The sequence below is a fragment of the Uranotaenia lowii genome, chromosome 3 (assembly GCF_029784155.1).
Source record: "Uranotaenia lowii strain MFRU-FL chromosome 3, ASM2978415v1, whole genome shotgun sequence".
NCBI classification, from domain to species: domain Eukaryota; kingdom Metazoa; phylum Arthropoda; class Insecta; order Diptera; family Culicidae; genus Uranotaenia; species Uranotaenia lowii.
Window position 1 is genome coordinate 70798333 of NC_073693.1, and position 26372 is coordinate 70824704.

General features: G+C 38.5%; 1 protein-coding gene across 1 annotated transcript; it reads left to right on the forward strand.

Annotated features, from left to right (window-relative positions):
* LOC129754890 (proton-coupled folate transporter-like) lies at window positions 1-24195 on the forward strand. The gene is made up of 4 exons (XM_055751148.1): window positions 1-762; window positions 22709-22966; window positions 23035-24034; window positions 24108-24195. Exons 1-4 carry the CDS (start codon window positions 603-605, stop codon window positions 24187-24189), a joined length of 1500 nt encoding a protein of 499 aa, XP_055607123.1. The 5' UTR covers window positions 1-602; the 3' UTR covers window positions 24190-24195.
* The last annotated feature ends 2177 nt before the right edge of the window (window positions 24196-26372 follow it).

The window sequence follows — 26372 nt, forward strand, 5'->3', positions numbered from 1 at the left end:
GAGTGTGACGCGCGCCGCACCATTGAAAAAATTATATCATCGCGTTGAAAGCTGACTTAACATTAGAACTGTGAATCGTTAACAAGTAGTTTTATGACTCGGTTCTGTTTACATTTGGACGACAACATCGCTCGGCAAGTTATCAATGATAGTGATTGCAGTTTTTACTAAGGCACTAGGCCCTAGATTAGTGCTCACGATGACGAGATTTCTGAAGAGTGATTGTTATTAAACAAATCCTAGAGCGTTTTGTTTCCGATATCGATAGCGCGGCTGCTAGACAAAGTTGGAACATTCAACTCTAAGCAGTTTTAGTTTGGTTTTATTTTCCCTAAGCTGAGACGCAGAAGAGTTTCTCTTCTAATGGCAACAGCAAGCAGTAGCTCCGTGATCTGAACGGTTGGACTCGCTACATCCAATCGGATAATAGTTTCCTAGAAAATAAGGCCTTGTAACTTTGAAGGTACAGTTCAAACCGAGACATATTGGCGACTTAGTTGTGCGAGGTTTGGAATACGTTATCCAAACAAAGAAGTGTAGAGTCGTGAGTCGTGATTCGGTCGGATCCCGTTTAAATTGTGTGAGTTTCGTGTGGTGTCGTCATGGTGATCGCGGGAGATGCTAAAACCAGGGAGGAAGATGAGCGGACTCCTTTGCTCAGGCCAGTAGCTGAAGAGATTTCTGGATCCGGTGTGCCACCTCGACGGTATGCTCTTATTGAACCACTGGGAATCATGCTATGCATCGGGTGGGCTATGGCGGGTAAGTTGGAAATGGTTGAAAATCAGAGAATAAATGTTTTTGAACGGAAATTACTTCAAAATTATAAATTCGAGTTCAGAATAGAACATCGGATTCATCGGAACACACTTGGCAAGTTAAACTTCATAATGACAACGGGAATGATGTATCTACATTTAAAAAAACGCAAAATCCAAAAGAAACAAAAAAATCTCTGCACAAGATTAAAATTCGGAAAAATTTCGTCAGAGTTTGAGATCAATGAGAAAAGCAAGTTGAACTCAATATTCAATTAAATTATAAATACGTGAGAATACGTGGCACAAACAACATCTACAATTCAACCAGTTTTGGAAACAGACTTAAGATAAAGGCTTACATTGGCAATTTACTAACATTATTCACACACTAACATTATCAATTAGAGTTTGATTCTAAGCCAGGAAATGTGAATTTAGATTTGAATACAGGATTGAAGTGAATCACACATTCAAGTACATACATACCTGGATAGAATTGAATAACAGTTTTCAGATTAGAAAACAACGATAGCAACGACGATAGTAATTAACGTTCAGAAACAAACACAGAGCTAGAAGCGACCATGAGGCAAAAAAGTAGGGAAAATAGTTACTTTTAAATGAAATTAGGTCAAAATAAGTGACCACATCAAGTAAAAAATTTCATCAATAGGGACCTAACAAATTTCAACCAATAAATTGAATGAGCAATTTGTCAATTAAAAAAAAGAGCTTTTCACGAGGATTTTGGACCATGACAACAGAACAACAAAGTTTTTTTTTTTTTTTTTTTTTTTTAATTTTTTATTGGCTTTACCTCTATTACATAACCGGCCAAGTGTTGATTACTGTTCTACTTACATGTCTAATTCACATTCAATTACAAAATTAGCTATCGTTTTATATAATTCAATGTCTTTCTTTTTCAGTATCAAATGTATATCGGGTGGAATTCCTTTTTTCATTAAAATTCGCCAAATAGGTCTACGAATATTTTCAAATCTGCTGCATGCGAAGATAATGTGATCAGGATCTGCGATGGATTCGCCACAACTGCACGTTGCATCCAATAGGATACCATTCCTAGTGAGATGAGCAGGGAGTCGTGAATGATTTGATATTAATTTGGAAAGGATTACAATTTGTCTGCGGTTGAGATCCAAGCTACTAAACCATGGTTGGAGCGAAACGTTAGAGATGATGCTGTGACAGAAACGTCCTTTAGTTCCTGAATTCCATTTTGCTTGCCATTTGTGCATTGTTGTACGCCGAATCGGAAACTGGATGTCGAATGATGTTAAAATATAATCTGCTGTACCACCATTGATGCACGCACTTTTCGCCTCTTGATCTGCCAACTCGTTCATTGGAATACCTCTGTGAGACGGAACCCATATCAGATGGATCTCGTACCCCATTCTTTGACCTTCAAGAATGGATTCTTTTACATCGTACCAAGCAACGGGATATTTTTGATTGATGTTGATTTTTTGCAGGCTCGTGAGACAACTCAAACTATCGGTTAGAATAATATACTGAGCAACAGGAAGACTTACGATCATTTTCGCAGCATGCCTGATTGCCAGAAGCTCTGCCATATAAACGGATGCTTTACTGTCGAGTTTGATTCCTTCTGCAGGTGTTCCAAAGTTATTTACCACAGCATAACCTGTGCCGTGTATATCTTTCGACCCGTCAGTTGCCAAGATTTTCGCGTTGGCATACACTTCCAAGAGATAGTTTGACACCAAATCAGCTGCCGATGAGTTCTGGTGTTCTAAACATAACCGTTTAACAGTGAGATCAATGGATATTTTTGTTCTTACAACTTCACGGTTGAACATGTAGCATGGGAGATTATTTAGAGGCTGTTCAAGTGGAATGAATTCGTTTAGCATTCTTGTTGCGCGGTGTATTCCCGTAGCCACTAAGCCACCGTCCAAGATCGGTCTGGAATATTGTCGATGCCAAGAAAGGAGTGATGCTCTTTTATTTACAAAACGCATGACCGCAAGTTCTCTTCTTTGTTGCAGCGGAATAATACCAGCCATCACTTCGAGTGAACCTGTGTGGGTGGTTTTTGTGGAGCCCAAACAGATTCGAATTCCTGCCCATTGTAGTCTATCCAAAATAATGGCTTCTTTTTGTGTTAACTCCGTCATAAATATGGAACCGTATTCCAATATTGATCTCACACATGACTTAAAAATAACTAACATTGCTGCTGGATGTGCTCCCCATAACTGGCCCGATATGCTTCGTAAAAAGTTAAGATACGGAGCTGTACGTTTCTGTACCTCTCTAATATGACACGACCACGACAGATTTCGTGTGAGGTACATGCCGAGTAACCTCAGGGATCTGACGTATTCCAAAGTGCAACCGCCGATGTTTATTTCTGGAGGATTATCGCATTGTTGTGTCGAGATCAGGAGGCACTTACATTTCGTCGGCGAAAGTTCTAACCCAAGGTCGAAAATATTTTCCACAACTATATCCACTGCCCTTTGGAGAGATTCGCAACTATGCTCCAGTGAGGTTCCTCTTACAGCAATTGTTGTGTCATCGGCGTAATTTACGGTTATCACATCAGGAGGGACACTGTTGATCAATCCACTGATCACAACATTAAAGCATAACGGACTTAGTGGAGATCCCTGAGGAAGGCCTTTCCACGTTGTCCTAGATATTGAATCTAATCCACTCGAAATGCACAAATGCCTTTCTTCAAACAGATGGAAGATACTTTTTACTAGACATTCAGGGACTGTTAATGAGCGTAATTCGCGGACCAGAACATTAATTTCCACGTTGTCGTAGGCGGCTTTGATATCGAGGCTACATATCACCACATGCTCTCTTCTTTTCAAAGCTAAGGAAGCTTCGTTAATCAGTGGAAACAACGCATCCATTGTTCCTCGTCCTTTCCTAAAACCGTTGATAGCTGAAGGGAACAGGTTGTTGTTTTCGATGAAATGTTCTAGTCGATCTTTGATTATGAGTTCATACACTTTGCGAAAACATGAAGCTAACGCGATTGGACGAACAGCAGAAGGAGAAATCGGATCATGGCCATTTTTAGGAATCGGTACAATTTTATAGGTTTTCCAGCTTTCCGGAATTTTTCCTGAAGCAAAAATTTGGCAATAGATTTTTCGCAACTGACTAAGCGCCGCCCATGGGAGACGATTTATGACGGAATATGGAACACCATCCAAACCAGGAGCCGAATCTTTACCGGTTTTCAAAACAGCTTGAATATCCGATACTGAGAATGGAAAACCAGTTTGAGAGCAACAAGAACATTGTAGAAAAACCGGGGGTGGATTTTTGGCAGATGAGGGAGCCAGCTTGTCCAAAACATCGTTGGCCAAATTGTCCGAAATTCTGATGTTTTTTGATGGCTCTCCGCGCCCTTTAAACCTTCTGGCCATCCTCCATAAGGTTGTGAGGGACGTAGAACTATCACAGCTATCACAAAAATGTTGCCAACTTTTCCTCTTCTTCTCTCGTACCAAATTTCTGAACCTTCGTTCTGTATTAGCGTACCCTTCGTAAGCTTCGGTTGACAGCTCTCGTTTCCAAGCGCGGAAAGCAACTCTGGTGGCTTTCTTCGCTTCTGTTAGCTCTTCGTCCCAATAGGGTTGCGGTATTCGGCGGGTGTGGTTCGAGTTTACTGATGGGCAGGATCTGCGCAGTGCTTGCCAAATCAGTTCAAAGAAGACATCAAAGCTATCCGGTTCTCCATTTTCGACGAATGATTCCTCGAGGCTTCCGGCAAAACGTTCCCAGTTGATTTTCCGAACATTGATTCCAGAGTAGAATTTCATCGCGCATGTAGTACTCGAATGAAAAACTATCGGAAAATGATCGCTTCCATTTGGTGAATCCAAAACCTCCCAGTCGAAGCACAAACTAAGGCTCGATGAAACCAGCGTGATATCAATTGCGCCCCACGACCGGTTTACATCAAACCTAGTTGGCTGACCGTTGTTGAGAATGACGAGATGAGATGTTTCGATGGCTTGATGAAGACGGTCTCCACGTATGTTTCCATGCTCGCTTCCCCATAGGTGATGTTTTGCGTTAAAGTCTCCTCCAATGATGCACGGTTTCGGAACGGTTGATAAAAAATTTTCAAACTGAGTCTGCGATATGTTGGCTTGCGGGTGTATGTACACAGATACAATGGTGATCAACCCGGAGATGTATTTGATCTGGCAGGCAACGGCTTGAATATCCGCTGACAGTGCAATAGGAAATGCTACGGGATTTAGTTCTGAACGAATCGCGATGGCTACGCCCATCGAGTTTCGTCTGTGATCTTTACGAAACATGGTGTGCTGCGGTAGACTAAAGTTTGTGTGACTGTCGAGATGTGTTTCACTCAAAAGCGAAATATTGATATTGTGTGTATTTATGAGCTGGATTAAGGATGAGCGTTTACTATTTATCCCTCTACAATTCCATTGTAGACATTGCAGAGGAACGGTGGTTGTTAAAGTGCTTGGTGTGGTCTTTTTCATAATCTGAGATTAGCAAAATAGCCTTTCATTTTATCACTAACAACATCCGAAATTCTCTCCAAAACCATTTGTTGGATTTTTTGTCGAGTTTCAATATCTTCCTCAGGAACTTCCAGAGCATCTGCAACGATATCGATGACCTCAGTAGATTCAATCGTCGATCGGATCGAATCGCAAACCCCGTCAGAAATGTTAACTTCAAGTTGGGGAAGCTCATCGTCCGAATCGACATTATAACGACGTTTGCTGGAAGGATTAGATCCATTCTTGTCAACATTATTTGTTTGGCAAGCTACTGCCACGGTGGAGTTTGTTGTTGGTTGAGAGATGACAGGTAGTGTGTTTGATGAATCATTAGAATTTGTTCCACAAAACCAATCGACACGTCCTTGTGAAAAAGTGTCACGCCGCTCTTTATCGGTTTTCTTTTTTTGAATTATTTTCGGACATAGCTTGTGATCATTGGCCCGATGGGAGCCTAAACAGTTAACGCACTGTGGCTCACTATTTTCACACGCATGATCTTCGCCGCCCACTTGCTCCAAGCATTGATTACAGCGTTTAGCACTCTTGCATCCTTTTTTGTCATGTCCCAAGCGCCAGCAGTTACCACACTGGCGGACAGGATAAAAGTATTGCTTAACAGCATAAAGCACTCTATTTAACTCGATGTGAGTAGGTAAACTCTGCCCGGCGAAAGTAAAAATCACCGTAAACAGGGCTTCCTCTTTATCATCAGCCAATTTTCTAAGCACACGACGAGCATGAACTATCTCCGGGTTATCAAATTGATTCGACTTGCGTTTATCGTAAGCATTAGCAAACTTCAATTCTTCATCGCAAATATCCGGCTCAATATAGGCTACCCCCAGACACTCCACCAGCCGTTGGGGGATAAAAAAACGCACTTCATTTGAGGTACCGATGCCTGCTATTTCATTAGCAGCATCCCTCGATCGCATCAAAATTTTCATTTTGGTTTTAGAAACCGGCATAGCACGAATAAAATCGTCACCAAATTTCTTCACTAGACTTTTAGCAATCTTTGCAGCAGATATATTCCCGACATTTGTTTCAGCCATAACGAGATATGGCCCAGCATAATTGGCGTGATATTTCCGTACTCGAACTTCATTTTTCGATGACCTTGGTGTATCGTTGTGGGTCATTGCACCGCTCGACAATAGAGTGTGGAAGGAGAGAAGAAAAATAAATTAGATTTCGATTCAGCTCACACACACGATGTGCAACGTACCGTAGTTCAAACGAGACTGAGAACAACAAAGTTTATCACATGGTACTACAAAGCAGGCATCAGAATGAGTCTATTCTGGGTCTTTTTCCATTACTAAGGACCTGAGATTAAAAAATTTCGTTTTTTTTTCAAAACTCATCGTGAGTAAATCTTTTCTTTAAGGTTTGTATGAAAAATTTAAAATTTGGTAATGAAAAACAAATATGATCTTTCTTTTTATTATGGAAAGCGTTTGGTCGTTTAAGTGTCAATTGATATATTCTTTAAATGTTTTTTTTCTAATGGACAATTTTCTCGAAGACGTTAACTTCGTATAATTTAGTTACAAATAACAAAAAAGTGGATGCATTTTGAGCCAAAATAAAAAAAATTAGACCTGAAAACACACAATAAGTAATCTGTCTATCCAGTCCTTATATAGTCTTGATCTTTTTTTCACATTTTTAGCTATATTCAGCACTGTTAAAATATCTCAAACGATTTTAATGCACCAAAAATACAATTGGCAATTATAAAACCTGAAAAAGAAGAGTGTTAAACAAAATATCTAGTTTCTTAAACATTTCAAACGATACTAAAAAAACTAAAAATTTGCTTTCATGGACAAAAAAAAATCTCAACGAATTCATTATTCATACAGCAGTTGGTAAATAAAAAAATCATAAATGACTGGCAAGGACAAACGGATAGAAAACATGGAAAACTCGAATAAATTATCGATACATTTCAAATTTGAGTTGATTTTTAAACTTGAATTGATAATAATGAAGTTAAGAAATTCATGCTTTCTTTGCGCGCCGTCCCTAAACAAGCAGCCGACATCGAGCTATGCAGAATCAGTACGAAAATGAACACCCACTTTCTAAGAAACTCAGGTATAGTAGTAAGCAAGGACACACAGCTGGTGGGATGGGATGGGAATGGAAAAGTGATGAGTTCAAATCTCATCTCTTATCGCAATCTTTTTTTGCATACAAATCCAATAAGATTTTTAGTTTATATATCCTATCTGGATGAGTTATAATTTTGTTTAAATTATAACAACGGTTGATAAGATTTAGTTATGGTTGCATAGACTTTTTGATATACTTTTAGATAGGGTGAGTGCTCCTACTTTGGACCTAGAGCCTACTTTAGTCCTAAAATGCCGGAAATTGAAAATAATTCATTTTGCTGGCATAAAATAAAGGTATTCCTATGCACACAATGAACTCTTATTCTTCCTGAACCCTACCATACCGTTTTTTGCCATTAAAAGTCTTTCTGATAAAATTTTCAAAGTTTTTAAAAATGTACCTCTTCATCAGTGGTAAATCAGACAGCTCATTTAGTGGGGCGCGTATTGAGAAATTTGAGTGTTTAAGGAAAAATCTCGATTTTTTTCTTTCCAAGCCAAGGTTTAAAGGGAAATTGCTTTCACTGTGAAGAATATGAACCACACTACCCATTTTTCCAAAAATTCATGAAAATCAATGGAAAACACGGAAAATTTGCAAAGGGTTCAAATATAGGAAACTTTCGACTTTGATGTTCCATGTTTAGACCTGACATCACCAAATCTTTGTATCAAAACCAACAAATAAACAATGTTGCGAATTTTTAATAGGGGCATAATTCAGAACCAATATTGAATATTTCCAACATTTTTGCCAGATTTACGCAAATAAACTATAAGTAAGTAAACACAATCAAGTTTCAGCTATGGTTTTGCTGATAGAGCTGACGGGGAATAAAAGTGTGTCTTATATTCATAACAGAAATTTTAGTTTTTAAAATATTAAAAAGCTGCTATACTATTTTATGATAGTAATTGATTTAAGTTTACATTTACAATAAATTTGTTTATTTATTTTCGAAAAATCAAACTTTTTATAAGAGTTTTAGTTCTAGGTCCAATGAAAGGAACCGGTCCAGTACCAAAATAGGAACAGTAGGTTCAAAGTTGGAAATTTAAATCATCCATATCTTTGCATATCTCTCAAGAATGGCGAAATTTTCAATGAAAATTTTCATTGAAACTTGCAGATAAGATCATGACTTATAAATGAACTTCCTGAAGGATATAAATTTCCCGTCCACTCGTGAGAAAACCTTGATTATTTAAAAACCACCGCTTAATGGGTCCAAAGTAGGGCAACTAACCCTATTTTAACATCCTACGAGTACTAAATTATAACTCATCCAAATAGGAAAAAATTTAATATCAAAAAATCTCATCTTGATATAATTTAGCTTTTCTCTTCTGATCGGGTTTGGAAGGACATACATAAAAATGTTGAAATATTAGAATTAGAGACCTGTATTTAAATACTGTATGAGTGAAGCAAAACGCCACTAGCTAAAAACAACTAGGTATAATTTAAAGTGGAATTTACGAAGCAAAAATGTATTAAAGACTATTAAAAACTTTGGGATTCCTAGAAAATTAGGTTTATTTATATTATCTTATATTAAATTCCGCATTTAAATGTTATAAACTCGTAAACCCACATTTCAAATCCGAAAAAAGGTTCTCTATTTGAACAAATATATTGAAAAGGCTAAACTTCACCTTAATATAAATTTAAAAAGGAGAGAAAAATGAATCAAATTTATAGAACAAGACGAAATATAAACGATTGCTACGCATGGATAATTGAATCTTGAAAATACGAATAACCTTTCTTTGTCCTTCCTGGTCGTTTCATACGCCTCTAAAAATTACGGTTAAAATGCATCACTTGTTAGAATATTAAGAATGTTCATTCGCGTATCATCAGTTATTGATTTTTTGTTTATCTCGCAGCACATTGAAATGTAAATTTCGCTGAGAGCTTTGGAAAACCTTAATCTAGGCCTTAGATTAACTGTACAAAATATTGCTAGATTGTAAGAGCAAGTTCATTGGTGTTGGGAAAACGTGGTAGAAATTTGACACTTGTAGTGTACCACATTTTGATAACTTTACCATGCAAAAATTATTTCAAGATCATTGGGCGTTGTATTTTTTTACAACACTGTTTCTATTTCAGCGTATGTGATAGAAATCGATTTTTGTGTTGTAAAAAACTTGAAGGCCGCAGATCTTGAAAAAATGTTTGCATGGTAGAGTTTTCAAAATGTGCTACAGGTGTCAAATTTTCTACCACTTTTTCCCAACACGAGTGAACTTGCTCTAAAGTGTGTAAATTTTAGTACTCGATGCATCATTTGGATTCAAATTGCAATTTGTTGATGCGAAAGAAGAGGGTTTGACAACAAGATAGAGTCAATCCGAAATCGTCAAATAATGACAGATTTCACCCATTTTTGATGCTTTAGATTGCCTTATCTTTAGATTTTTCAAAAATTTGGTTGTAGATTATAGTTCGGAGAGTAGTTCAGACTAAACTGTAGGGGAGAGTTGGATTACTTGAACCCCTTTTAATGTGTCCATCATATCGTTTAGGAAAAATTATCATTGTTTATACTCCATTTTTTCGCTGAAAAATTCACAGAAGCTTTGTTTTGTGGTTTTAAACAACTTTTGTCGAACGGAAAACTTTAACGTTGAGGAACTTTTTTTTGACTTTATTTAAAAAAAAAAAAAAACACTTCAATAATTTTATCCCTTCCTTTGAAAATATTTAAGACTTACTCATAGCGCTACCTTTCTACCTTAATCTTGTTAAAATTATTTCACAAACAACTGAGATAATCAAACTTACATATACAAAAAGTAAACATTGTCCATATTTGTACATCTTTAGACGAGGAGCTATCTTCTTTAAGATATTTTTTTCCTCCAAAATGATTTCAGAATCATTCTCTTCGCATCACTCATCGAGTACAGACGTGGTTTCAAGTGCCTCTAACCTCGTGATTCGTAGTGTGCAAAAAAAGTGTCCGTTGTTCGTTCGCTATATTCGGGTGTTCATACCGTCCGGACGGTTACCCCATATCCGGTGTTTTGTTCCGTGTGTGGTAGCAAAGGACATCAGTTTTCCTGCCATCGACAAGGGCAGATGAGAAAAAAATCAAGTGCTGGTGGAAGTGAACATTATTGTGACCTTGGTCACCACCAGGCCCGCAGCCATTGTTTGGTGCCATTGTTAAGTTGATTGTTGTCGACCAGAAACTTATCATCGTCAAGGCCGAGGTGTGGCAGCCATCTTCAACCAACGGAGGAGGACCACGTGGTTGGAGAGATTAACGATCACTGAAGAAAAACTCTGTGCAAAAACTACATAGAAAATAGTGAGTCTTTTTTTAAATCTTTTTTCTCTGTTTCTTCCTCTATTGTTTCCCTATTTTTGTATATCTAGATAATTGATTACTTCGCTCATATTTTAAAAGCGAAGGCACTTGTGTCCCTGCTTTAAAGTATGAGCGAAGGCGGGGGGTTAAACCCGCCAACTGGGGATGATGAGAGTATCACCTACGAGAATGAGGAGCATCTGGAGGATTCGGCTGCTGCTGGTCCTTCAGATGTTCCTCATTCTCGGAAGGATTCGGAATCATCCTCAGTTGGAAGTAGAGCAACCCGTCTCCGAGCCTACACGGAGAGCTCATGTTTCACTGGTCCATGGGTGGTTTTTATCCGGCCCAAAAAAGACGGAAAACAATTGAATGTGGTACAGATCACAAAAGATCTGGCGAGGTGGACCTCCGTGACCAGTATAACAAAGGTGCGACCAAACAAGTTGCGCGTGTTAGTGGCCAACCGGAAAGCTGCCAATGAAATTGCTGTTAGCAATTTCATAAACTTAGAATACCATGTTTACATTCCATCTCGAGACGTAGAGATTGAGGGTGTAATCACGGAAATGAGCCTGAAGGAAGAGTACGTAAAATCCAATGGCGTTGGCAAGTTCAAGAACCTTGATTCGACTTCGGTCGAAATCCTGGATTGTCGTCAACTTCGAACTGCCAACGTCGTAAATGGAGTTAAAGTGTACTCGCCTTCAGATTCATTTCGTGTGACCTTTGCTGGTACCGCCCTCCCTCACTACGTCTTGATTGACGGAATGTTAAGGCTGCCTGTGCGGCTCTTTGTGCCTCGACCCATGGATTGCAAAAATTGCATTAAGTTGGGGCACACCGCGTCGCACTGTTGCAATAAGCAACGCTGTCCCCAATGCGGGGAGAATCATGGGGCAGGAGCATGCTCAGCAATAGCGCAGAAATGTGTCTATTGCGGGGGCTCACCCCATGATATCTCCTCGTGTGAGGCATATAAGAGTCGCTGGGATAGTCAAAAGCGCTCTTTAAAAGAACGGTCGAAGCGGTCTTATGCCGCAATTTTAAAGGGCGCGGCGCCTCCGATCCAACCTCACTCCTCAAACATCTTCTCAGTGCTGCCAGTGGACAATGATGACACAGACTCCACTGACCAAGAACACCCAGTAATTTTTGTTGGTAATTCCCGAAAACGAGCAAAACCTGCTCCTAAGACCCCAAAAGTTCAAAAAAAGGTTCCCACATTTAGCTCCCAAACTAACGTCACACAAAAACCGTCAATATCTGGAAAAGGAAAACATGTCCCTCCCGGATTCTCCATGAATTTTGTACCCCAGAATAAACCAGAAGTACCGGAGACTTCGAAGACCCAAAGGCTTAATGAAGTTTTGTCAGAACCATCTGCTCAATCGGGACTTTTTAAATTGTCTGATATTTTAAATGGAGTTTTTACGTTTTTTAACGCATCGGAATCAATCAGGGGCATTGTAACCTCAATGCTACCTGTATTAAAGACATTTTTGAAGCAATTGATGCAAACTTGGCCCCTTTTTTCAGTGCTTATCTCTCTCGATGGCTAATATACGCCGAGAGGTCGGAGATATCACTGTTATACAGTGGAATTGTCGTAGTCTATTTCCTAAACTGGATCCGTTCAAATGTCTTCTGCATGATACTAGTTGCGATATTTTTGCCCTTTCTGAAACATGGCTTTCTTCTCAATCAAACATCTCATTCCACGATTTTAACATTATCCGTCTGGATCGCAACGATTCTTACGGAGGGGTGCTTTTGGGGATCAATAAGCGCCACTCCTTTTATAGAATCCACCTCCCTTTATCAGGAGGAATTGAAGCTGTTGCATGTCATACAACTATAAGAGGTAAGGACTTATGCGTTGTCAGTTTGTACTGGCCTCATAGAGTTGCAGTGGATCGAAGTCACCTAGAGAACCTGTGCTCAGTGCTTCCTGAGCCAAGGTTGATCCTGGGTGACTTCAATTCACATGGAACTGTCTGGGGAGAACAAATTGACGATAGTCGTTCTACTCTTATCTATGACATTTGTGACAGTTTCAATTTAACAATTTTGAACACGGGTGAAAAAACACGGGTACCTAAACCTCCTGCAAGACCAAGCGCAATTGACCTCTCACTCTGCTCAAATTCACTATCATTGGATTGCCAGTGGAAGGTAATCTCTGATCCCAATGGTAGTGATCACTTGCCAATCAAAATTACAATCACCAATGGGGCCAGCACTTCAAACCAAACAAATATGGCATATGACTTTACAAGACACATCGACTGGAAAAAATATGCGGACACGATTACAACAGCCATCAATTCAATGAATATCCTTTCTCCTTTGGAAGAGTATAACTTTCTAGCTAGTTTGATACATGATAGCGCAGTTCGTGCTCAAACGAAACCCATCCCAGATTCATCTGTACGTCGAAGGCTTCCTAATCCATGGTGGGACAACCAGTGTTCTGAGCTTTATAAGGACAAATCAAAAGCATTCAAATATTTTAGAAAACATGGAACTCTCGTCCTTTTCGAAAAATATGTTTCCCTTGAAAATCAGTTGAAAAAATTGATCAAAGGGAAGAAAAAGGCATATTGGAGGACTTTTATAGGTGGGTTGTCACGGGAATCATCCTTGAGTACCTTGTGGAGAGTGGCACGAAGCATGCGTAATCGATCATCAACAAATGAAAGTGAGGAATTTTCACATAGATGGATATTCAACTTTGCACGGAAAGTCTGTCCTGATTCCACACCGAACCAAAAAATTATCCGGAATGTGTCCCAAGACAGGTGCCTTCTGGATTCCAGCTTTTCAATGGTTGAGTTTTCACTTGCTCTCCTCTCTTGCAACAATTCAGCTCCAGGAATTGATAATATTAAATTTAACTTGTTGAAAAACCTTCCGGATGTCGCAAAATTTCGCTTGTTAAATTTATTTAATCGGTTCTTGGAGTTTAACATTGTTCCTCAAGAGTGGAGACAAGTTAGAGTCATTGCTATCCAAAAGCCCGGAAAACCAGCGTCCGATCCGAATTCATACCGTCCGATAGCGATGTTGTCTTGTATACGCAAATTGATGGAGAAAATGATTTTGTTTCGTTTGGACAAATGGGTAGAAACAAATGGTCTCCTTTCAGATACTCAATTTGGGTTTCGAAGGGGCAAAGGAACAAACGATTGTCTTGCTTTGCTGTCTTCAGAGATACAAATGGCGTACGCAAAACGTGAGCAAATGGCTTCAGTGTTTCTTGACATAAAGGGAGCTTTTGATGCAGTCTCAATAGAGGTGTTGTCAGACAAGTTGCACTCCCGAGGTCTGCCTCCTCTATTGAACAACATCTTATACAGCTTGCTTTGTGAGAAACATTTGAACTTTGCTCACGGAGATATTGCAGTTAGAAGAACCTCTTACATGGGCCTCCCACAGGGTTCATGTTTGAGTCCACTTTTGTACAACTTTTACGTAAATGACATCGACAGTTGTCTCTCTGAAGGCTGCACCCTAAGACAACTTGCAGATGATGGCGTAGTGTCTGTCACAGGATCAACTGAGTCTCTTCTGCACAGACCTTTACAAGATATTTTAGACAGATTGTCAACCTGGCTCTGCGACGTAGTTCCACCTCCCCGTGGTGCAGAGTGGAAACGTGTCTACAGAATTGACCAGCTGTAGATGTACGGCCAAGAGAACTACACGTCACACTTGGTACAGTCAGTTGCGACGAGCTGCGTGCCGAGTGTGGCAAAAACGTGGTGCGACTGGGCACCCTGGTACCAGTGCTCAGTTGCAAGAGGGAGGGGTCGTAACGTGTATCGGGTAGTCGCGACCCCGATATGCGGGACGACCAAATGTTTGGCGAGTTTCGATCGATCTGCCTTTTGGGGAGGTTCCTGGCCCCAATTCGCGGATACGATCGACTCACGACAGACAGAGGGGCCTTGTGCCGTAATATGTGGCGCCCATTGGATGGGCCTCAGGATGAGTCTCGAAGTGTCGAGACGGAGAAAAAGCGGGATGTGTGGTTATCTCCAGACCCGAGGAGAGGCGAGTCGTTCTCGTCTCGAATTGGGTCAAGAGACGATTTGAGCGAGGACCCTCAAGACACGAGGAGAGGTGAATGAGCGCACTCTCGAATCGTGTCAAGAGGATGAGCGAGTGAAGGTCTCGAGTCACGAGGAGAGACGGGTGAAGACGGCTCAAATTGTGACAAGAGGCCATACGTGGGACTCGAGTCACGAGTAGCGGCTAACGGACTGCCAACCCGTAAGTCGTGAATCGTGGCAAAGAGTGGTTGAGATTGCTGGTGTAGTACGAATAAAACGAGTATTTGCCGTGGAGCGCATTGCTCGAGTATGGTCTCCCATCATGGGTAAAGCCTTCGTTGCTAGGTCCGGATGGGAATTATGGCCAGAGGCCCCAGGTGGATTTTATGGCGTAGGGGTACATAGTATCATGAGTCGTCCAATTGCACCCATGGACCCAGAGTAGCAAACTGGGGGGACGCGGTGGCTCGCCGTGCCTTGGAATGCAATCCGTAAAAAGGATTTACCACCTGGGTGATCAACTAATAAAAAAGATTGTCAACCTGGGCTTTGGGGCTTGGGATTGAGTTTTCTCCACAGAAAACGGAGATGGTTGTTTTCTCTAAGAAACATAGACCTGCTCAACCTAAGCTTCAACTCCTAGGCAGAACGATCACTCAATCGAGGTGTTTTAAGTATCTTGGGGTTTGGTTTGATTCCAAGTGTACCTGGAGGGCCCATATTGAGTATCTGAAAGGAAAATGCCAACAAAGAATAAATTTTCTCCGATCAATCACTGGTACCTGGTGGGGAGCTCATCCAGAAGATCTTTTAAAATTGTATCGAACAACAATTCTCTCAGTGATGGAATATGGTAGCTTCTGTTTTCAGTCAGCTGCCAAATCTCACCTCATCAAACTCGAGCGTATCCAGTACCGTTGTCTCCGCATCGCCTTGGGCTGTATGCCCTCAACGCATAACATGAGTCTGGAAGTTTTGGCAGGCATACTCCCTCTGAAAGATCGATTCAATTTACTATCACTTCGGTTCCTCATCAGGTGTGAGGTCATGAACCCATTGGTGATTGTGAATTTTGAAAGGTTACTTGAGCAAAATCTTCAAACTAGATTTATGTCTATATACCATGTCCTCATGTCAATGCAGGTAAACCCTTCTTCGTACTCTCCAACTAGTGTTTTCATCCCAGACTACGATAATTCTTCTGTCCAGTTTGATTTGTCTATGCAGCAGGAAATTCGTGGAATCCCGGATCCGCATCGTCCACTTCTGATTCCAAGAATTTTCGAAGCTAAATATAGACACGTCGATGCTGATAAAATGTACTTTACCGATGGATCACTTACAGAGGAATCAACAGGATTTGGAGTGTTCAACGAAATATCTAGCGCCTCTCACAGTCTCCAGTCACCATGCTCTGTATATGTAGCGGAGCTAGCAGCTATTCACTGGGCTTTGGACAGCGTCGCTTCACGGGCAGTTGGACACTACTATATTGTTACGGATAGTCTGAGCTCTGTTGAAGCAATTCATTCGATAAAATCGGGAAAGCACTCGCCGTACTTCCTCGAGAAGATACGAAATAATTTGAGTGCTTTATCAAAACGTCGCTTTACCATCACCTTTGTTTGGGTTCCCTCTCATTGCTCGATAGTGGGCAATGAGAAGGCAGACTCTCTGGCAAAGGTGGGGGCGATGGAAGGCGACACGTATCAACGTGAAATCGTCTTCAACGAATTTTACTATCTGGTTCGAAGAAACTCTCTTGTTAACTGGCAGCGCAAATGGGACGAGGATGAGGATGGTCGGTGGCTCCACTCGATTATCCCAAAGGTAAGCCTTAAACCCTGGTTCAATAGATTGGACCTGAGTCGGGATTTTATTCGTATATTTTCCCGTCTCATGTCCAATCATTGTTCCTTAGACGCGGTACTCTATCGTTTTGACATTGCTGGCAGCAATTTGTGTGGTTGCGGCCAAGGTTACCATGACATCGAGCATATTGTTTGGTCGTGTGAGGTCCATCTTGTCGCTAGAACGAATTTTATAGACTCCCTTAGGGCCCGAGGAAAACCACCCTATGTTCCAGTGAGAGATGTGCTGGCCGTGATAGATTTGGACTACATGTTCGAGATATATCTTTTTCTAAAAGCTATTGATCTTCGTCTATAATTCTTTTTATTTTCATATTTCCCTATATCTATCATCTTTTCTATTCTAATAAAAAGTGATGAACTAGATTTAAGCACACATTTGTAAACCAACAAAATGAGTTTGGCTCCTTAAAGCCTAAAGGTATGAGCCGTTTCAAATAAAGATGTTACAAAAAAAATGATTTCAGTTTGGACTTTCAGACCCAACTGCCAAAAATTTGTTGAGGTCAAAAACGCATGGACCAAGGATTTTTGATACTTCCAAAATGATAGTTCTCCGAAAAATGGGTCCATTTACACTTTGTTCACGTTTTTAAGATTCGCTTAGCTTTAGATTTTTGTAAAGGTATACCGGGGCAAGTGCAAACCCCGGCAAGTCCAACTGGCAAGTAATTTGTTTTATTCCTCGCCGAAAAAAGTCGATGAAAAAAAAACAACAAAGAATATTATTTTCACAACTTTCAGGGTGTACTGAAAAGTTATCATATATTTTCTACTTTCACTTGTATATCAGTCCCAAAACACTAGCCTTTCAATGAAAAATCGGATAAGATAGGCTTTTTTTTTGTAGCCAAAATATGCAAAATAAAAACACACTGTTCATACCTAGTATGTACTTGAATTCGTGTGTAATCAAACAGTGCAGTGTTTTAGTGAATAATTCAAAGAAAGTTTTGTTTATCTATGTCAGATTGTTTGTTTGGGCCTAAACAACAATTTATAGAAAAAGAAATTTATTTTTTTTTGTAACAGAGAAAAGTTTAATGTTTGCACTTGTCCCGAGTTTGCACTTGCCCCGGGGTACCTTATTTCGAGAATGAAGGATTATTTATCTTTTGATTGTGTTTTGATTAAAAAAAAGTGTTTTATTCGGTTTACAGTGAATTGTATTGAAGGTAAAATAGATAATTTTGATGAATTTTTAACGTTTAAAAAAATTGAAATAGTGCTACCAAGCATGCATCGAAAAAAATATTTCCAAAAATGATTGAAGTTCATAAAAATTAGAACCGAATATGACTGAAAGCAATTAAAAGTCATGTTTCTTGCCCCTGTCAAACAGTTTTCTTCATGAATTTGGTCATTATTTTAAGAAACGGCATGCATTTCAATTTGAGTGTTCCGGTCTAAGTGGTAGAACATTTTTATGCCTCATTAACAGTGATAAATTTTGGGTCGGTGGCTCCACTCGATTATCTCAAAGGTAAGCCTTAAACCCTGGTTTAATAGGTTGGACCTGAGGCGGGATTTTATTCGTATATTTTCCCGTCTTATGTCCAATCATTATTCCTTAGACGCAGTACTCTATCGTTTTGACATTGCTGGCAGCAATTTGTGTAGTTGCGGCCAAGGTTACCATGACATCGAGCATTTTTTCGGTCGTGTGAGGTCCATCTTGTCGTCAGAACGAATTTAATAGACTCCCTTTGCCCCTGGCCTGAGGAAAACCACCTAACGTTCCAGTGAGGGATGTGCTAGCTGTGCTAGACTTGGACTATTGTGCGTTTAGATAAAATTTTTATAAACGTCGTTGGTGAACTGGCATCATGGCTGACTTCCGACCAAAACATATTGAGTCGTTTTATTTAAGCGTGCGCCATGAAATTTTTTGTTTTCATGCACATGAAATCAACGTTGCCACAAATTCATTTGAATCGTTTGTGTATCTCATTCTTGTCCGTAAGAGTGTAATGTATGTAGAGATACTCTGGTGGATATAGATTTATATGTGGCAACGTTGCATATAATACACTGTTATTTTTTCAAACACAACTGTCAAAGGTTCGGAAGTAAGTTCGAGATCGGAAGTCCGGACTTCCGAAGTAAAATTTAGTGCTGGCGCTAAAATACATGTTCGGAATTTATCTTTTTCTAAAAGCTATTGATCTTCGTCTATAACCCTTTTTATTTTCATATTTCTCTTTCTATCCTCCTTTTTCTTATAAATAAGTGTTAAGCTAAGCATAAAAATTGTAAAAATACAAAACGAGTTTGGCTCCTTAAAGCCTAAAGGTATGAGCCGATTCAAATAAAGAAATTATATTAAAAAAACATTGTTAAAAACCATCCTTAAAAAGGTTAGTCCATTTTTTGAAGCCTTATAAGTTTTTTTTTATCTTAACTCTAATCGAATTGCAGTGTTCTGGTAGAATATTTTTCATAATTTGGACTTAAAGAAAAATTGTTTTCAAAAGAAATCGGCCGAAGGCGACCAAGGTTATTGATGAAAAACTGGTTTTTCATGTTTCTTCCGAACAAAATGTCTAAAAAATCCCATACAAATCCGGGCTCGTTGAGTGACCCCTTCTCGTGATTCGATCTGACCCTAGTTTGGCATGAGATCTTGGACCAAGTCCTAGGATCAATTAAACCTGCAGCGCATAACATTTTACAGGTTTTAAATTTCCCATAAAAATTTGGGACAGTCTAGTGTAGATATTCGAATAATCACTCCATGTCCACGTGGAAAATAAAAAAAATCTAATATGATAGCTTAGTATTAGTTTTAAATCACCGATTCTCAAGCAATCGCTTAGATTTATCAGATTCAGCTAAATTCAATATTTGATATTGCTCTGAAAGTATAACTGGTATAACTTTTGGGAAGTTCATTTAATTATTTAAGAAATACTTGAAATCCAATTCATGCATTTCTAAGATAATTCTTGTCCCTATTTTTTTTTTCTAAAGTAGATATGTGTATGGAAACGAAAATTAAGATTTTTTATGACGTGGTGTTCTACAATGAACGGAGGATTTAAAAAAAAACTCATCAACCATCTAAAAGTCGGGTCAGAAGACTTGCATTCTTGTTGTACGAATTGAGTTTTTTTTTGATGCATTTTAAACAAAAACCTGCCGTTATCCATTTGTATTTAAAGACATACCTTAAACAGGGGAAACTTTTGATCTTCTTTTTTGCTCATTATTGAATAATTTGAAAAGGGTAGCGTTTCCGTAACACCTATAAGATTTAAAACACTTACTGAGTAAAGAAGTATAAAACATGATCATTGATTGTATAATGTTTTAACGACATTAGTAGCTACAATTAAATGATTATCAAAAAACCAGATGAAAACATAAATTATAGTATTTTTTTTTGTTAAGACCAAACTGCTTTTTTTAAATATTTATTTTTGAAAAATTGATATTTTTGAGCTACAAAAACCAATGTAAATGTAATTTTTATTCTAGTTTTTGTCATTTTGAAAGATAAGAAAATTTAACGCCTGAAAGGATAATTGATTTGGATTTTCTGAAAAACTTAATTTTATATGAAATTTAATTTAAAATTTATTATTTGGAATATCCTTATTACAAGGATATTCCCAATAACATTTGTTGATTTGTGTAAATTGAGTATCGGAAAAAGATCTAGACTATTATAGGTTATTATAATAGTAGGCTCGTGAGGAACAAAAATTTGATATTTGATGGTAATGCTTCTAAACAAATTCTACCCGCTCATTTTCACCATCTTTCATTTCTTCTAACCTTCTATCCATCTATATAAAAAAAAAATTTCATAATCTTTAGATGTCCCTACTAAAAAGGATATAACTTTTCACCGCTAGGCCGATAAATCAAAGTAACATATAATAATACAGTGGGTTGAAAACTGTAGAAGCTAAAATTATTCAACCTTAACAGTGATGCTAGCAGCTCTTTGAATAAAATTTAAGAAACACAGTGTACAGCAGGTTAGTAGCCCTTCTATAAATAATACAAATAAAACGATAGATAAAACAATCCTTCTTCTTCTTCTTCTTCTTACATCAACATGGCCAAATCATGTAGGCATCCTGGAAAATGGAAGACTTGCGTCTATCATTTTTCTTTTCAGCGTATTACCTGTTACATATTCCTATGCATTGCAGATATTACTACGGCCAGGTCAACCATGTGATGAAAACCGCGAAAGATACAGGATACAGGGGCGGAATGAAGCGTGGAGATCCCTACCAAACGCTTCATATAATATTATGAATATGTAAAGAACTAAATATGAATTTATGTCATTTGGGAAAATATATATGGAATATTGATACATTAAATGCTGTTAAGGAATTAGGAAATTACGATACTTACCAACATTATACTCACCGCAATAATAATTAAAATATAGAATATTACATTTGGGTTTCTGTAGATCAGCAATTCTCACATTATAAAAATAGTGAGTTTCAAGCGATTATCATTATCATTAAAGTTATCATTAAAGTTCTCCCTTTAAAATAATTCTATTTTTGAACGAAAGATTCAAATTCACTGGGTTTTCAATAATCCTAAAAAAATATCTTGAGCTTAAAAATTCAACAACATTCTTAAAGTTTAATGATCACATAAATTTTTAACGTCAATTGGCGTATAAAATTGAACAACTTTATATCGGAAACTGCACTTGAAAATATCGGGTTGGGCGGATGTGTAATATCACATCATACAGAACATACTTTCACAAAGTTTTAAATATCAACTCACAAAAAATCTAGAGAGGACGTGTACATGATTGAGTTTCTGTGCACAAAATTTTCAAATCCGGTAGAATTCGACTCTGCTCAAAGTTTTTTGCAACGTTGATAAAGTCGCGAATGCCATAAAGATGGAAAAACAACTATAATCGAAACAAAAAAAAGGTGTTTTTTGCAAGCCTTCGAAAAAATAGATATTTTAAGATTTTGAATTTACATTTTTACCAACAACAAAAATTCTCGAAAACAAACCAAATTTCGCCAATTTCAAACTCAAGTCTATCAAACGTAGAAAATGGTATTTAGGTATTTAAACTTTAGACGAAGCAATTGATGATCATGTGAACGAATTTCGGTTTCATCAAAGTTTTTTGAGATAACACCAGATTTATACATTTTATGCATTTTTGGGGTCATCCGGCATCAAATTTTAAATTTCAATTTTCCGATTTCCTTAGGTCTCCTCTTTGGCGATCTAAACTTACTGGGTTATCGGTTATTTTACTAGACTGGCTAATTTCAGTAGCGTCATTATTATACATATAAGTCATACCCAAGAATAAATTAGTATTACAGTGATCCTGAAAATCAAAATGTGTAATTTCACGCTGAATTTCTATCACAAAAGACCAGCCTCAAAAATCAAGCTAATTTAGCTACCCTTGCATCGAGGGTATACAAAAGTCATGAACATTGAAGTTCATGAATTGGACCAAAAAAACCGACTCCTTGAAGAAGTTTTTGACAAACCTTTGAGACACACGAAAGCGATCTTAGTATGTTGATTAATTTTATGATTTTTTTTCAATTAGAGTCTTGCGTATTTTCTCTGTTACGTTCTTTAAATTTATTTTGTGAAAGAACAATCGTAGAGACCTCAGAAAATCAGTGCACTGGTAGTATCCCAAGTCCTCGCTCCGAGTATATAATCCACAATTTTTTTCAAGAACTTATTGGAAATGGTCCTTCGAGCTGGATTTTGTAGCCACTACCTTCTGAAGAAACATCTCCGTCTTTAAATTCAAGTGATTTAATAGAATGGAGGCGAAGTTCAAAAATCTGTCTGTTCAAAAACATGTTTTACGACAAAAAATATCATTTAAATCCTTTAAATAAAATCATAATTTGATTTCATATCTGTCTGGCTTTTAATGTTTCTCGTGTCGTTTTTGAAGTTGCATAAATCTTGAACACTTTCAACACAACATATGTATTTGTAATGGAAAATAAAAGTTATAGGCCGCGATGTAAACGATTTAACGTTTTTTTAGGTATCGTACTGAGCAACCAACTCATCTACCAAACCTGCGTGTACCAGGGCTACGACCGGGATGACTGCGAGCTGCTGGGAACGAATTCCACCTCCCCGGAAATCATTGCCCTCGAAACGGCCGTCCAACCCAGAGCAGCCGAGGTCACCATGGCCTGCAATACCTTGATTGGGGTGGTACCGGCCATCTGTGGCCTCTTTGCCGGACCATGGTCCGATAGATTCGGAAGAAGATCGGTGCTTATAGTACCATGCGTGGGTTAGTACTTTGGAACACCACTTTTGTACTTTAGTTTGAATGAACTTCCGTTCTACTTTTCGTTTCAGGATTCATGATAACCTACATTGCCACCGCGATAGTTTACTACATGGCACTTACAGTTCCGTTGAGTCCGTATTGGTACGTGATTGTTTCCCTCCCGGCAGCCTTTTCCGGGGGCATGAGCGTGCCAAGTGCTGCGATGTACAGCTATCAAACAGATGTGACACCCGAAACACAACGAGTCGTGCGTAATGGTCTGCTTCAGGCTTCGACGTTGACAGGAGCGTTCATAGGAATGATGTCCAGTAGCTACGTTCTGAAGTGGACCGATGCAGGAACGGTCTTTAGTCTGGGTGCCGTCGTTATGCTGTTCTGTATTTTCTACGTAACGTTTGGCATAGAAGATACAGTACGCACCAGAGTAAGCGATTCTGAACTCAGCGGATGTCGCAAATTTCGGGAACTTTTCAGGGTGGATATGCTTCGGGAAATGTTTTGGACATTCGGAAGACCTCGACCGGGTTATGATCGGGCCATCATTTGGCTGACGGTCGTTGTCGGTGCTGTGACAGTGCTCGGTGCTGGTGCCACAAACGTGTTCTATCTGTACACCAGAATGAAATTCAACTGGACCCTCAAGGATTTTACCATGTGGCAGTCAGCAGACTTTCTTTCTACCATCATAGGGAATACCCTAGGAATCTTGGTGCTGAAACATCTATTCAAACTCCCTGATACGGCTATTGCTTTTCTCTCGGTGCTCTGTTACACGAGTGACAATTTCATCAAAGGCCTAGCTAGCCAGGGTTGGCAAATTTATTTTGCTACCGGTATTTCTTCGTTCAAAGGAACCGAAGGTCCGGCCATGATGGCTATTTCCTCTACTCTGCAGCAGGTCGGACAAATATCGAAGATCTTTTCAATGGCTTTGGCATTGACGTCGACGGTTCAACTGGCCGCTAATCCACTTTTTACCTGGATCTACAACAATACACTGACAACCCATCCGGAGCTGTTCAATTTCGTGGCGTCAGCAATATTTGCTTTAAACTTTACGTTTGTTGGGTAAGTGTTAATGTTTGAAATCGGTAAAACTCAATATTTAACTACATTTTTATTTGTTTTATCTCTTCCACAGTGCAATCTATGTTTTGATGAAGAAACGGCCAGTGAATACACCACGTGATATTATCGAACGAAGCGCGGATATCGACCAGTGACTTTTTACAGGGACCTGAAATTACTTCACAACTAAAATTTTATCGTGATATTAGGTTTAGTATTTAACAGAGTGCGTCAATATGTATGTTGAAACAATTAAAAAGTTGATAAAGTTTTGTTTATAAATAAGTTTCTGTTTTGATCAATCGATGACCCAGTAAACATCCGAACGGTTAAATAAACCCAGTTTAAAAATTTCAAAAATAAATATCAATCTACAAGCCCGAGGATTTCAGCCAAGAAACCATTCCGTATCAGATGTTACAGGTGGTTACTGGTCTGATCCAATCCCGATTACTGCTGGAGTGTGATAATGATGTTACTTTTTCGCACCGTAATGGATGATAAATTTTTTTTATTTAATATTTTTTATCAATTATCAAATTTAAATGACAAATGTAAACACGGATTGACGTTTACAACGAATAAAGACTAATAGCGTGGACGGTTTCACCCTGATAATAAAGTCAGTTTTGGGAGAAGTTCACCAATACTCTCAATTATGTTATCAAAACAATAATCAAAAATAAAGCTGTTTATGGCTGAAAGCAAAACAGTTGGATCCTCTCAAGCAAAATCATACTATCTTCTGTCCAGTGCAATCCGGACACGAAAAAAGACAATCCGGATGTAAAGAACCGAGAAAAAAAACCAAAAGGTAAAACAAAATGGCAGCTGCATGTAAACATTTTCTGAAATAAACCATAAAGTGGTTTTTTATGTCATACCCATAAAGTATGCAATTCAGTAAAATGATGGCGTACATAAGAGCGTAGTCACTAGACTGGTCAGAATCGGGCCAAAAAGTATCAAACGGCGTTGAGTTCCTTCTGGGCCAAATAAAAACTGAGCAAATTTTGGTGACTCTAAGATTTGAAATGGGCTACAGCAAAAAAAAAATCAAATTTTGTATGAAAGTTAGTCGCTTAACTTAGGTTGGTTGACTGCTCATATCCACCTTAAATCATTGAATTCGAAATGCTGTGTAGATATGTTTAAACATCAACAATAAAAAAAAACTTCAGATATCATTTTTAATTAGACTTCGTTCAATTTAGGGGAATTGGGTATAAAATGCGCAGTCGTGACAAGATGCGCCACCATCAGTATTTCACTAAACAAACATTGTTCAACATTTTTGAAAATGCCAGTTTGTTCTATCTACAATTTTATGCGTTTATAACCATTTGTGGACCTTCTAAGTTTTCTATATTGCGTAAATTTGACGAAAAACGAAAACAAATTTTTTTGGTAGCTTTTCTTGCAATTTTTCAACTTTTCTCGTAAGGAATTACGACATCTATCAGCCAAACCTTTACCTTGCATCTGTTCCAATGATGATCTTTGGTCTTGACAATCATCACACAACGAAAAATTTCCTCATTTAAAAATTTTTCTGTTATATTTGAGGATCTTTAAAAAGCATGTCTAGGCATGGCAAAACGCGCCATGTCCGTTTATCTGTAAGCATGTTACATATTTGTTTAAATTTATATGCAGTTTTCATCACAACAATTTTAAGGATATTTATATGTTGAATTGGAAAACATAACTTGAATATTTACGAATATATTTGAAATTCCTAAATTTAATATATGTAGATTAAATGAACTATTCACGAGAACGTTAGCAATACATTTTTCCATATGTGGAGTAGAAAAGAAATGTTTTTACCTGGCATACACTTTCAGAGGCTCTTGAATTAATAAACACTTATTAATCGTTAAACGGCGCGTTTGGGTACACACATATGTGCACTTTGCCCCAAACGAAATGAAAAGACGTGTATAATTGGTATAAGTGTTCCGGTTGTATATTTCTGGTGAAGAACAGTCCCCTCTTTAAAACTTTTGTCGAATTTACTGGATTGCATTCTTTATTTACGAATAATGAAAGATTCTTCTTAACGTGGGCGTCTTACCCCCAGTTCCCCTAGGCATTTCCAATTTCATAATCGCTGGCGTGACTAGGCAGAACAAGTTCTACTACGCCAATGCAATGGTTGCTACTCCGTGATTGATCGAGGCCGTGATTAATTTTGTGCAAGGGCCAATAGAATGGTGCTTTTGATTAGCTGAATATTCTCAGTGCACATGACTCATGCTCTTCCTTTGAAACTGATCAATAACGGCGCCGGCCACGTCCTAAATAGTAGTCAATGAGGAATAAAGGGAGGATTGTT

Bases quoted from the DNA above. Each gene is read 5' to 3' on its own strand.
- LOC129754890 (XM_055751148.1), top strand. From the start codon at position 603: ATGGTGATCGCGGGAGATGCTAAAACCAGGGAGGAAGATGAGCGGACT. The intron at 763-22,708 runs GTAAGTTGGAAA...ACGTTTTTTTAG, and splicing joins CATCGGGTGGGCTATGGCGG to GTATCGTACTGAGCAACCAA. The intron at 22,967-23,034 runs GTTAGTACTTTG...TTTTCGTTTCAG, and splicing joins GCTTATAGTACCATGCGTGG to GATTCATGATAACCTACATT.